Raw genomic sequence first — 12,172 nt, forward strand, 5'->3', positions numbered from 1 at the left:
TGAGATGAATGGGCTACACCCTAAGAGGGAGTACTCAAATGGTCATCTGGTTAAATCCCATCCACCCTGCACATTATTCATTGATATTTCAAGAAATATGTTTGGTGAAATATATTTGTGTGACAATACTGTGACAGACAGCAAACTCATCATGGCGGTATGCCTTGAATTTACTTGACTGTCAGGACATCCATGAGACAGTATTGAGGGTATTGAGGGTATTGAGGGTGGAGGGGTAGCATCAAATATGTAACACCAGGAAATATGAAAAAAATGTAATGCTCTCTTCTAATTAAACTGTTGTTTAACAATGAGTGTCTGCGTCTTACCTGTAGAGTCGTTAGCACCAGGTGCCAGGCAGTGCCCAGTATCCCTCCATGGCAATGGGCCACACTCAGGAGAGCCCTCATGCACTGGATGTTCTTAGCGGTCAGCTGGAACAGAAACATATGCCAGGGGTAAGTTTATTACACAGGTTACAAATCAGTTGAAGTAGTGTTTTTGGAGGTTTGACCGTGTTTGGCAGCGTGACTCCTGAGAGTTTCTAGGACTTCAGTCCTGCCCCACAACGAAGCACATGTTGGTTTGGTTGGTTTGTTGTTTAACGCCGCACTCAGCAACATTCCAGCTATACGGCAGTGGTCTGTAAATAATCAAGTCTGGACCAGACAATCCAGTGATCAACAGCATGAGCATCGATCTAAGCAATTGGGATACGATTACATGAGTCACCCAAGTCAGTGAGCCAGACCACCAGATCTGTTAGTCACCTCTTGCATGCATGGGTGTTTCAGGCAAGTGACTTTGTAAAATTGCCTCAGTTCACCCTGCAGTGACTGGGTACCTACTGGGATGATATTATTATTATTATTATTATGACTGTTAATCCTCTAGTGCCTCACCAGCAGCTTGGGTTGTAGCATCCACTGATCCATTGATCGGGGTAATAAGGTTAGAGCTTTGAGCATACACTTTGTGTATGAAGTTAGCACAATATAAGTAAACACATTATTATCCATCAAGTGACTCAATGGTACACTAGGTTGCGGATGTGTACATTTTCAAAACCACAACAGGCAGTTAAGATCGTGAAGATCCGGGTAGAATTGGTCTTCAGCAATTCATGCATGTCGCAAGAGGCGACTAACGGGATCTTGTGTTCAGGCTCACTGACTTGGTTGACACATGGCATCGTATCCCAATTGCGTAGATAGATGCTCATGCTGTTGATCACTGGATTGTGTGGTTCAGACTCTATTATTTACAAACCGCAACCGTATAGCTGGAATATTGCCAAGGGAACGTTTAGTTTCAACAAAACAAACGAAAACATGCACATGTATCATGTTAGTTTTATTTCTTTCTTTGTTTTTAATGCATTCAGCGATATTCCAGTCATAGAAATAACCAAGTCAAGACCACACAAATCAGAGGTTGACATTTTAATCATTGATCAAAGCTATAAGGGTACAATGACATGTAATAAACCAATTCTCTGAGCCTGACCATTCAGTCCCTCTCCATCAACCAGGTGAATTCTAACCCACAATCCCCAAGAGCAAGCCTACCATGACAGGTCCCTGATGAGCCCCGACCGGCAGCGATGCAGTCGGCAGAGGAGATCCGACAGCCACAACCTGACTCCTCTCAATGGCCTCCATCCCACCAACCTGAGCCTCCTGACTTGGAGTACGGCCAAATATTGGCGCTGGAGCAGATAAAACACATATTCATATATCTGAATGAATGCTGTGAGTCCATCACCAGTATATGAAATAAGCCAAAAACCCAGGCAGACATAAGGGCAGGTAACTTTATAATGTTACCAGCCGAAATGGATTTAACCAGACCAGACAATCCAAAGAAAATTGCTCAGATGTATTGGAACATGTTATTTAAAATGTAAACCAGACCATCGGGCTGGCTAGCTGTAAATTTAGACTGTCCGTCGGAAATCTAGCCCGTCGCGGGCCTTATTTCGTACACGGCCATCGCCAATGGTTACTTAATCACGCATCACTCATTGGTTCTCTGATTCGTATTAGCAATTGGCTGCAAAATTACAATTGATGATTGGATCATCCCAACTAATGGATCATCATAATTTATCATTCAGGTTTACTTTGCTGTTTTTCAATGTTCCCTAAAACTAGATGTCACCTACTGATACAACACAAATACCTCGATCAGCAACTTACATGTATACCTTTATAGTCACAAAGTCTATGTTAAAATATGAGGGTTGAATTTTGTAGAAATAGATCGCACTTACCAACTTACCAAATACAACAAATATACTTACCTCTTTAAAATTTAAAAAAAAATTAAATAATTTTTTATTTATATATATACTTATCTCACCACCTTCCTCATTCCACAAAGTGATATATTAGTGCTACTACTATTGTAGGCCTATGTTTAAGTATGGGGATCACCTTACCACCACAACACCTGTGTGTAACTGAGTGAGCCATAATATACTGGACAAAAATAGTTAGGGATATATGTAAATTTGGAAATTATAAATAATGATCTATTTATTCACTGACACACTGATGAAATATCAACCATAAAAATACCAATATCCCTAACTTCCTTTGTCCAGTATATATTCAAACAAATATACTAGGCTCACTCTAACAGGACGTCCCAAGTCATAAACCTTTTCAGGAAACAAATCTACCTTGCAGTTTTGTTAAAATTACCATAAAGGTAACCAAAAAACTTTTCTTTTTTGACTGCTCTGTCATTTCAACCAATTGACTATGTTATAACAGTGGAGTTACGATTGTCTTAGTTCTAAGGTTGCCTTGTGGACCTATTCTGACTAAAATCTCCAAGGAGGAACCTAAACACTGACTGTGCATCGTAAGCCAATGTTAAAGAACTGGATTTACGATCATCTTAATGCATCGTAAGCCAATGTTAAAGAACTGGATTTACGATCTTCTTAATGCATCGTAAGCCAATGTTAAAGAACTGGATTTACAATCTTCTTAATGCATCGTAAGCCAATGTTAAAGAACTGGATTTACAATCTTCTTAATGCATCGTAAGCCAATGTTAAAGAACTGGATTTACGATCATCTTAATGCATCGTAAGCCAATGTTAAAGAACTGGATTTACGATCTTCTTAATGCATCGTAAGCCAATGTTAAAGAACTGGATTTACAATCTTCTTAATGCATCGTAAGCCAATGTTAAAGAACTGGATTTACGATCTTCTTAATGCATCGTAAGCCAATGTTAAAGAACTGGATTTACGATCATCTTAACGCTAAGGTTCCCTGGTGGAACATTGTACCAACCTTTAGGACTTGAGGCTCCCCCGGCCTGTGAGTGAAGGATGGTGAGCGTGTAGTGGGGGGGCAGAGAGGCTTTACACAGCGCTGTGATGAACGCATCTCTCGGGGTGTTCATCCCGAGGTGACCACAAAGACTGGCGTACGCCTGCTGTGAGTTGAGGACAGCCTCTGTGGCACTTTCATCAGTACTGGAAACAGGGGAACAAGAGAACTGATACAAGAAAATTGAAAAATTCTGAATGAATAGTCCACGATGACAGGAAATACTTGGCAGTACAGAGAACCTTTGTTGAAAATCTTTAGATTCTATGGTTTATGACACCCATATTACAAGATTAAGGTCATGATGTCAATAGGGGTAGAGTATCTGCTGAAACAATATATTTGTAACATGATAGTAAAAATTTTCAGAACAATATGATATCTTATATCTGTAGTTAGTGAGTAAAGTTTGACACCACTTTAAGCAGCAATATAAGGATGGAGGACACCAGAAATGGGCTTCACACATGTAAGGTGAATCTTTGGTGTGACAAGCAACATTTTAAAGCAGTCGGCAACCTCACTGCCCCTCAAAGGTGAGGTGAAATTGGGTTTTACGTCGTGCTTGAGAATATTTCGCTCATATGACGACGTGCATGCGTGTGTATGTGTATGTGCGGCTGCTTGTACTAGCCCAGACTTAAGTTGGTGTTATAGTGCTAGCCCACTGAGATACCATGCCGCAGTGAAGCATAAATATCCCACTCAGACACATTATACTGACTCCGAGCCGACCAGTCCTTGTTGTACCCATTAATGCCGAACGCCAGGCAGGGACCAACAAGTACCATATTTTAACATCTTTTGGTATGACGCGGTCGGGGATCGAACTCGCGACCTTCCGCTCTTCGGGCGGACGCTCTAACCACTACACCACGGAGGCGGTCATCACTGCCCCTCAAAACACAGTAGTCAAATCTGTTAAAATAACACTACATGTCTTCCTCTCTACTGTAATGTAACATTCTTTATTGGAAAGTATTTGTCATCAGCTGTGAACTACAAACTGACGTACCTAGCATCAAGGAGAAGAGACAGTGCAGCTAGCATCCCACACCACGAGGAGTTGATCAGTTCCTCATGTAACACCCGCTCTGCCTCTGCTGTAACATAAGCCATCAATTCCATTCAATGTCATGTCTGATGTAACATACATCATCAAATCAATGTAACACCCTCACAACTGAAACATATATCATCAAATCAGTGTAACACACTCGCTGATGTAACATATACCATCAATTCCATATAATGCATTCTCAGCTCAATGTAACACCCTCGCTGATGTAACATATACCATCAATTCCATATAATGCATTCTCAGCTCAATGTAACACCCTCGCTGATGTAACATACACCATCAATTCCATATAATGCATTCTCAGCTCAATGTAACACCCTCGCTGATGTAACATACACCATCAATTCCATATAATGCATTCTCAGCTCAATGTAACACCCTCGCTGATGTAACATACACCATCAATTCCATATAATGCATTCTCAGCTCAATGTAACACCCTCGCTGATGTAACATATACCATCAATTCCATATAACGCATTCTCAGCTCAATGTAACACCCTCGCTGATGTAACATACACCATCAATTCCATATAATGCATTCTCAGCTCAATGTAACACCCTCGCTGATGTAACATATACCATCAATTCAACCACATGTAATGGCACACAAAGGACCAAAGCTAGCAATTCTCGAAACGTTCGTAGCCTTACGAACTTCTTAAGCCCATTCTTAACACATTGGCTACGATCAAAGTTAAGAATTCTTTGGACTACGAACATTTCGAGAATAAGGGCCCAGGCCCCGATTTCTTGAAACAAACTTAAGCTTTAACTCAAATTTCAAACTGAATTTGATAATTTGAAGCACTGAATTTTTAACTCAAATGCATTTTTTTAAGAATACAAATGCCCAAGCAACTTAATTTATCCACCAAACTCAAATTGTCTACTATTTTATTGTAATATCAATTTCAGTTCATTCTGGGAAATGCATTTTCCTGCTTTTTCGCAAACTTAAGTGAAAACTCAGACTTTAGTTTGTTTCGAGAAATCGGGGCCAGGTCCTGAAAATATGTTCAACCCAGGGATGTGAATCTCCGCTCATCATAATCTGTACAAAGACAATTACTTTTTACTGGCGCGGGTTTGGGACTGGGCTTGACAACATCCTTGCTGGATGTTTCATCGTTTTCCCCTTCAATGAGCAGCTTGACACTCTTCACTATAGACAGGAGGCAGTAGAAGGCTAGCGACACTCCATACCCATCAGGTATTATTGGAGGGTCAATCTTGTCCAACATCTCCAGGCTGCAGAACATTGGAAGTCATAAACCAAGGTTTCAGTTAGTTTTTGAGATAAGATAAGACTGTAATATGCCAAGGTAAATTCATATTGCACAGTTGAACAGTATTGAAATATGAATGAAGTGAATATACCACATTAAAATACTGATATAACCACAGATAAAAACAGAAAATTGAGAAGTCATGAGAATCTGTCCTCATTACTTTATTTCTAGAATCAACAGGTTTGAGTGATTTCTCCTACCAGACAGTCTAGTGATCAACACCATGAGCATCAATCAATGATATGTGTTAACTACGTCAGCGACCCTGACCACTCGATCCCGTTAGTCGCCTCTTACAACAAGCATGGGTTGCTTAAGACCAATTCTAAGCCAGACTTTATGGGTCATTATGACACATAATTTCTCAACAAGTTTACATCATGACCTACAGTAGAAGCAGTTTTACTTTTCAAAATGCACATTCTGAAATGGAACATATATTTCGGGCTCAGAATCAGCTGTAACAACTAAAGCATGACCTTATCATGATGACTTATACAATACTAAAGTGTACAGCGTTCCATGGGAACTAGTCTACCCAGAAACCCACACAGAATGCTGTGCATTAACATGTTTGACCGAACTGCCGGCACTACACTGACTGACTGAGTTTGGTTTTACGCCTCTTTTAGCAATATTCCAGCAACATCACAGCGGGCGACACCAGAAATGGGCTTCACACATTGTGCCCATGTCTCGGGGGATTCGAACCCGGGTCTTCATGACGAGCCAACACTTTAACCATTAGGCTACCCCACCGCCCCTCCGGCACTACAAGGAAGCACTAATGAACAGGTAACTCACAACACAGGTTTTGACTGGGCAGAAGGAATAGACACAACCAGGGGAATCCATACTCCTCGGTACATGAAGGCCGGCTGGGGACTGACCCCTCCCCCCACCGGCAGCCCCGCCACCAGGGCAGGGGGCGTCCCCTGGGTGTCGGGTAATTTGTTACCTGGAAGAACCAAAGTTTATAATGAGACTCTTTTACAGGTTGGTTGATTGTTTTTCAGTTTAACGCTGCACACAGCAATATTCCAGCTATATGGCAGCAGTCTGTAAATAATCGAGTCTGGACCACACAATCCAGTGATCAACAGCATGAGCATCAATCTACACAAATGGGTTACGTTGATATGTGTCAACCAAGTCAGTGAGCCTGACCACCTGATCCCATTTGTCGCCTCTTAAGACAAGCATGGGTTGCTTAAGGCCAATTGTACCCCGAATCTTCACAGGTCCTTTCACAGGTATTTGTTACAAATGTCCCAGAATATGAATACAAAGCCATTTAAAAAGTAGACAACATACATTATATCTGGTATTACATTTTCCCGTTGGAAGCCACAGTGGCTGAGTTGGTAAGACGGCTAACTTTGTGTGTCGGTGATTAGGTGCCTGGTTCTGAGGTGTGGGTTCGAATCCTGAATTGGACTCAACCCAACAAAAGTACTAAAATCTTTACTTTATTGAGAAAGTGTAATCCCAAATATAATGTATGTTACATGTCTCAGACTAGATGATGTTTATACACAATATAGTGATGCAGGTCTCAGACATTTACTACATCACAATCTGGACTGATGCCTGTTTTACAGTGTTAGGTTACTGAGATACTGCCGCAGTTTAACATGGACATCCCATTCAGATCAAGAATATCAGTCAATCTTTGTTTCATCGACATAATGTTGAGTGAGTGAGTTTAGTTTTACACCGCACTCAGCAATATTCCAGCTGTATGGCGGCGGTCTGTAAATAATTAAGTCTGGACCAGACAATCCAGTGATCAACAGCATGAGCATCGATCTGCGCAACTGGGAACCAATGACATGTGTCAACCAAGTCAGCGAGCCTGACCACCCGATCCTGTTAGTCGCTTCTTACGACAAGCACAGTCGTGGGTTGCTGAAGACCTATTCTACCCCGGATCTTCACGGGTCACATAATGTTGAGCACCATGCAGGGTAACAACAAGTGCCACATGTTAACACAATTTGGTATAACGTGGCCAGGCAGTTTTAACACCAGACCTTGCAATGTCATCAAACAATGAGACAAGTCACAGCTTATATTTGTGTTAGTAAGTCCGAAGAACTAAGGGCTCATGTCGGGTGCTGTGGGGTAGCCTAGTGGTTAAAGTGTCCGCTTGTCACATCGAAGACCTGGGTTCGATTCTCCACATTGGTTCAATGTGTGAAGCCCATTTCTGGTGTCCCCCGCCATGATATTACTAGAATATTGCTAATAGCGGCATAAAAACATACTCACTCATGTCAGGTGCCATTTCTGACATGGTCAGTGTCAGTGTTTCAGAGTGAGTTTAGTTTTACGCTGCTGTTAGCAATATTCCAGCAATATCACAGCGGGGAACACCAGAAATGCACTTCACACACTGTACCCATGTGGGGTATCAAACCCGGGTCTTTGGCGTGACGAGGGAACACTTTATCCACAAGGCTACTCCACCGCTCCTCAGACAGTGTTTCAGAATGAGCCCCTTCTTCATGGCGAGAGTTGCACTTACTGCTCTGGCCTGCTGGTCCACCAGGGCTGCTCATGAACTGGGACTGTATGAAAGCCCCCACAGCGTTCACGATGTCTCGGAAAATCTTTGTGGAATGTGGTTTCATGTCATATGACTCACAAAAACATCTGCAAAATAAATGAACAACCATAAAAACTACTCAATGAAGTTATGTATAAGTTTCTTTTGATAAAATTACACATCCCCCAAATAAAACTCCAAGGTAATTGAATGGCAAGATTATTGTGCATTAATGTTAGAATCACTCCCAAAATCAACCACTTCATGGGGAGATAGTCTTGTGGGAGTTATCTCCCCTATATGCTTGATCAGTTTGAGCAATTAAACGTGGTCAGACCATGCTAATGTGGCATGGTGTGGAGTCATAGCACAGTAGGGGTGGGTGACCTACTTGATGAGAGTGTGTTGCGTGCTGAGCTTGTGTAGCACCTCCAGGGCAAGGCTCCGTTGCCATATTGGCTTCTCTGGTTCCAGGAACTTCACAAGAAGAGACAGGAAAATCTCACACTCTGTGACCTGGACAAGCAGACAAAGAGCCTGATAGTATAGGGATGACACACAGATAATCATGACAACGTACAAGTTACCAGTAACAGAAAGTAGCCTCATGACACAGCTAGTAGTACACAACTCATCAGTAACAGATAGTAGCCTGATATCACAGTCTGTAGTACAACTCACCAGTAACTGATAGTATCCTCTGATGAGCACTGACAACTCACCAGTAACAGTGGTAACAGACAGTAGCCAGTGATATCACAGTCTGTGTAGTACAACTCACCAGTAACACTTCCTGATAGTAGCCTCACTGCCAGTAGTACAACTTGCCAGTAACACTTCCTGATAGTAGCCTTGTGTCACTTGTACCTTGTGTCACTGCCAGTACAACTCACCAGTAACACTTCCTGATAGTAGCCTTGTGTCACTGCCAGTAGTACAACTCACCAGTAACACTTCCTGATAGTAGCCTTGTGTCACTGCCAGTAGTACAACTCACCAGTAACACTTCCTGATAGTAGCCTTGTGTCACTGCCAGTAGTACAACTCACCAGTAACACTTCCTGATAGTAGCCTTGTGTCACTGCCAGTAGTACAACTCACCAGTAACACTTCCTGATAGTAGCCTTGTGTCACTGCCAGTAGTACAACTCACCAGTAACTGATAGTATCCTCTGATGAGTATTGACACAATCCTGAGAAGCCTCATGACGATAGGAAAGAATGGTTTTTCAACAGGTGCGGGTGAGGGGGCTGGCGGCAGGCCCTGGCGGTATTTGAGACTCGGGGAGAAGAGTTTGATCACGAGAGGGCACACCTTCTCCTTCAACATGAAGCTGAACTCAGGGTGCTGGGAAACAGAAAGTAGATTATTCATCACAGTAAGACGGATGATCCCGGTCAAATGTCTCCGTCAACATCCTCACATGTACAGATAACTACATTATTGACACAGCTTTGATAGAACATGTTAAATCCCACATGTACAGTACATATTGACGCTTATAGAACATTTATAAACATATACAGCTGTCATAAAGATTTTTGTCTTAAATTCGTAACAAAGCAATACATTCTAAATAAGTTTCAGCAATATTCCAGCCAATCATCAACATCTCATACGACAGTCACCTATAGATACCTTAATCTGGACCAGACGAACCAGTGATTGATGTCATGAACAACATCCCATGAAGGTACAATGACACATAGTAGCCTAAGTCCTGGGCCTGGCGACTCAACAATTTGATTTGATGGTTTACTATTTAATCCTGCACTCTACAATATTCCAGCCATGACTGGACAACATGATGGAGTCTGGACCAGACAATCAAGTGACTGATAACATGAGCATCAATCTGTGTGCACACCATACCTTTGAGAATACTGATGTGTAGCTGGTGAGAACTGACTCCAGGAGCTCCAGGCCGAAGGTCCGTGTCATCTCCGTCATTCCCATCAGCCAGAAGGGCTGGTCTGCATTCACCAGCTGACACAGGTCCTGGACAAATATATTTGAATAACGCTAGATTTTAGTACACTGCAACATTTTCTGGTTTCAAATATCAGTCAGGATGGCCTCTTTAAAATGTAGAATTTCAATTCTAACGACTGAACCCAGCCTTTAAAACACACACACACACACGCACGCACGGACGCACTCACTCACTCACTCACTCACGCACGCACTCACACACGCACACATACACACACACTCTCTCACAGAGTCAAAGTCACTGAAGCACACATAAAATTACTTTAAATACCAAGTGTACGGGTTCTGTTTTTTTTCATATTCCAGCTATATGGCAGTCATAATCTGGACTAGACAATCCAGTGATCAACAGCATGAGCATCGATCTACACGATTTGGATATGATGAATGTGTCAAGCATGGGGTGCTGAAGACCAATTCTAACCCTGATCTTCACAGGTACCAAGTGTACTTGAGTCACTTCTTTGCCATTTGATGTAAAAAATATCTCATTAAATAATCGTGACTTAGACACAAACCGGGTGATAGCAGCTTCACATTGTTAGCTGCATCACATGGAAGATGAAGAATTTCACACAAAATTAGCACAAGTTAAGCATCATGATTCACACATCAACCTGTCTAAGAGTATCAACAGAAGTACATGTATAAATATGAGAAAGTTGTCTACTGTGGCAACCCAGTTATTTAGTAATGACTGACTGAATGAATGAATGAATATTGTTTTATGCTGCATCAGCAATTTTCCAGCTAAAAGTGGCAAGAATCAACAACTACAAATTCCAACATGAGTACATAAAGAACAGTACTGAAAGGAGGATCTCAAAGACAATGTAAAATATAGGCCATATATCACAGACAAAGCAAAAACACCGACAATTTTGCTAAAAGCTATATCTTTGATACAATAGTGACTGATAATATCAGACCTGGAACAAGAGATACGCATCTCCAGCACAAGGTCTGAGTGATTTGGGAGGAATCCTGCTGCCTGCCTTCAGTTCGTCAGTATTCATTGCTTCTCGTGGCTCTGTAACAGATTGGTGATAGCTGTAAAGGTTGGCTTGAAAGAATGACGTTGTTGTGCATGTGCCATCAGTGTGAAGAAGCAAACAGAAAAACAGCATTCTCATGATCCTCTACCAGGGTATTTTAGAATTCAAGGGGTTTTCATCAAATCTGATTTTCTATAAGGAAACACTGAAAACAGGAAGTGCTAAATCTCCAGCATGGAGACAGTTGACACAGCATCTGCTGTTTAACACTTTCATAAGATTGCAAAGTGTTAAATTCAAGTACCCTCGGTAGTTTCTGAGAAAATGTGTCCTCTTATTTCACACAGGATGCACAAATAATGAAACATACAACATTATGATTAACAACTGCTTGTTTATTGTACAGAGTGGCATTTCGGTGTACATTCTTACATTGCTGATCAAACAATTTGTATGCACAAGGGTCCTATATTCTTCAAAACATCTGATATAAGACACCAAGTTTCAAACCGATTTGAAGATATGACTAGCAACACCACTGTGTAAAATAACATTGCTCTAATTTAAAAATATTTTGAGAAACTGTCCCCAATTGTGAAGCAGAAAAATAAATAAACTCTGCTCCTGTAGCTTCATGAAAGGGGTATATGTACACCATTTGAATATGATTATTTAAAAGTGATAAAAAAAATTCAAGCGGCAAAAAAGTCAAACTTTTGCATTTATCAATACCCTATCTCAAAAATCAGTTATGCTAAAGCACAAAATAATTCAAATTGAGGTGTATCTTTCCCACTACTCACATACAATCTTTGGAGAATATGGGAAGCTGGCAAAGCAATAGATTTGATTACGAAGACACAACCTTGATAGACAGGATATGTGTTATGGCTAATCATCCTGCCCTCTCCTGCA

The 12,172-nt window shown here is 41.4% G+C and overlaps 1 protein-coding gene across 2 annotated transcripts in view; it reads right to left on the minus strand.

Moving 5' to 3' along the window:
- Positions 1-12,172, minus strand: part of LOC124276545 (protein MON2 homolog) — a 144,788-nt gene that overhangs the window by 125,190 nt on the left and 7,426 nt on the right. For both annotated transcript variants that reach the window (XM_046712183.1, XM_046712182.1), the window contains exons 6-16: positions 11,192-11,292; positions 10,143-10,268; positions 9,423-9,617; positions 8,661-8,785; positions 8,249-8,376; positions 6,526-6,679; positions 5,502-5,680; positions 4,364-4,451; positions 3,310-3,494; positions 1,569-1,708; positions 330-434 (exon numbers count right to left, since the gene is read on the minus strand). In XM_046712183.1, the coding sequence (XP_046568139.1) occupies positions 330-434; positions 1,569-1,708; positions 3,310-3,494; positions 4,364-4,451; positions 5,502-5,680; positions 6,526-6,679; positions 8,249-8,376; positions 8,661-8,785; positions 9,423-9,617; positions 10,143-10,268; positions 11,192-11,292 (1,526 nt within the window). The remainder of the gene's footprint in view (positions 1-329; positions 435-1,568; positions 1,709-3,309; positions 3,495-4,363; positions 4,452-5,501; positions 5,681-6,525; positions 6,680-8,248; positions 8,377-8,660; positions 8,786-9,422; positions 9,618-10,142; positions 10,269-11,191; positions 11,293-12,172) is intronic.

This window comes from Haliotis rubra, unplaced genomic scaffold (assembly GCF_003918875.1).
Source record: "Haliotis rubra isolate DU_JTF1 unplaced genomic scaffold, ASM391887v1 Scf21, whole genome shotgun sequence".
NCBI classification, from domain to species: Eukaryota; Metazoa; Mollusca; class Gastropoda; order Lepetellida; family Haliotidae; genus Haliotis; species Haliotis rubra.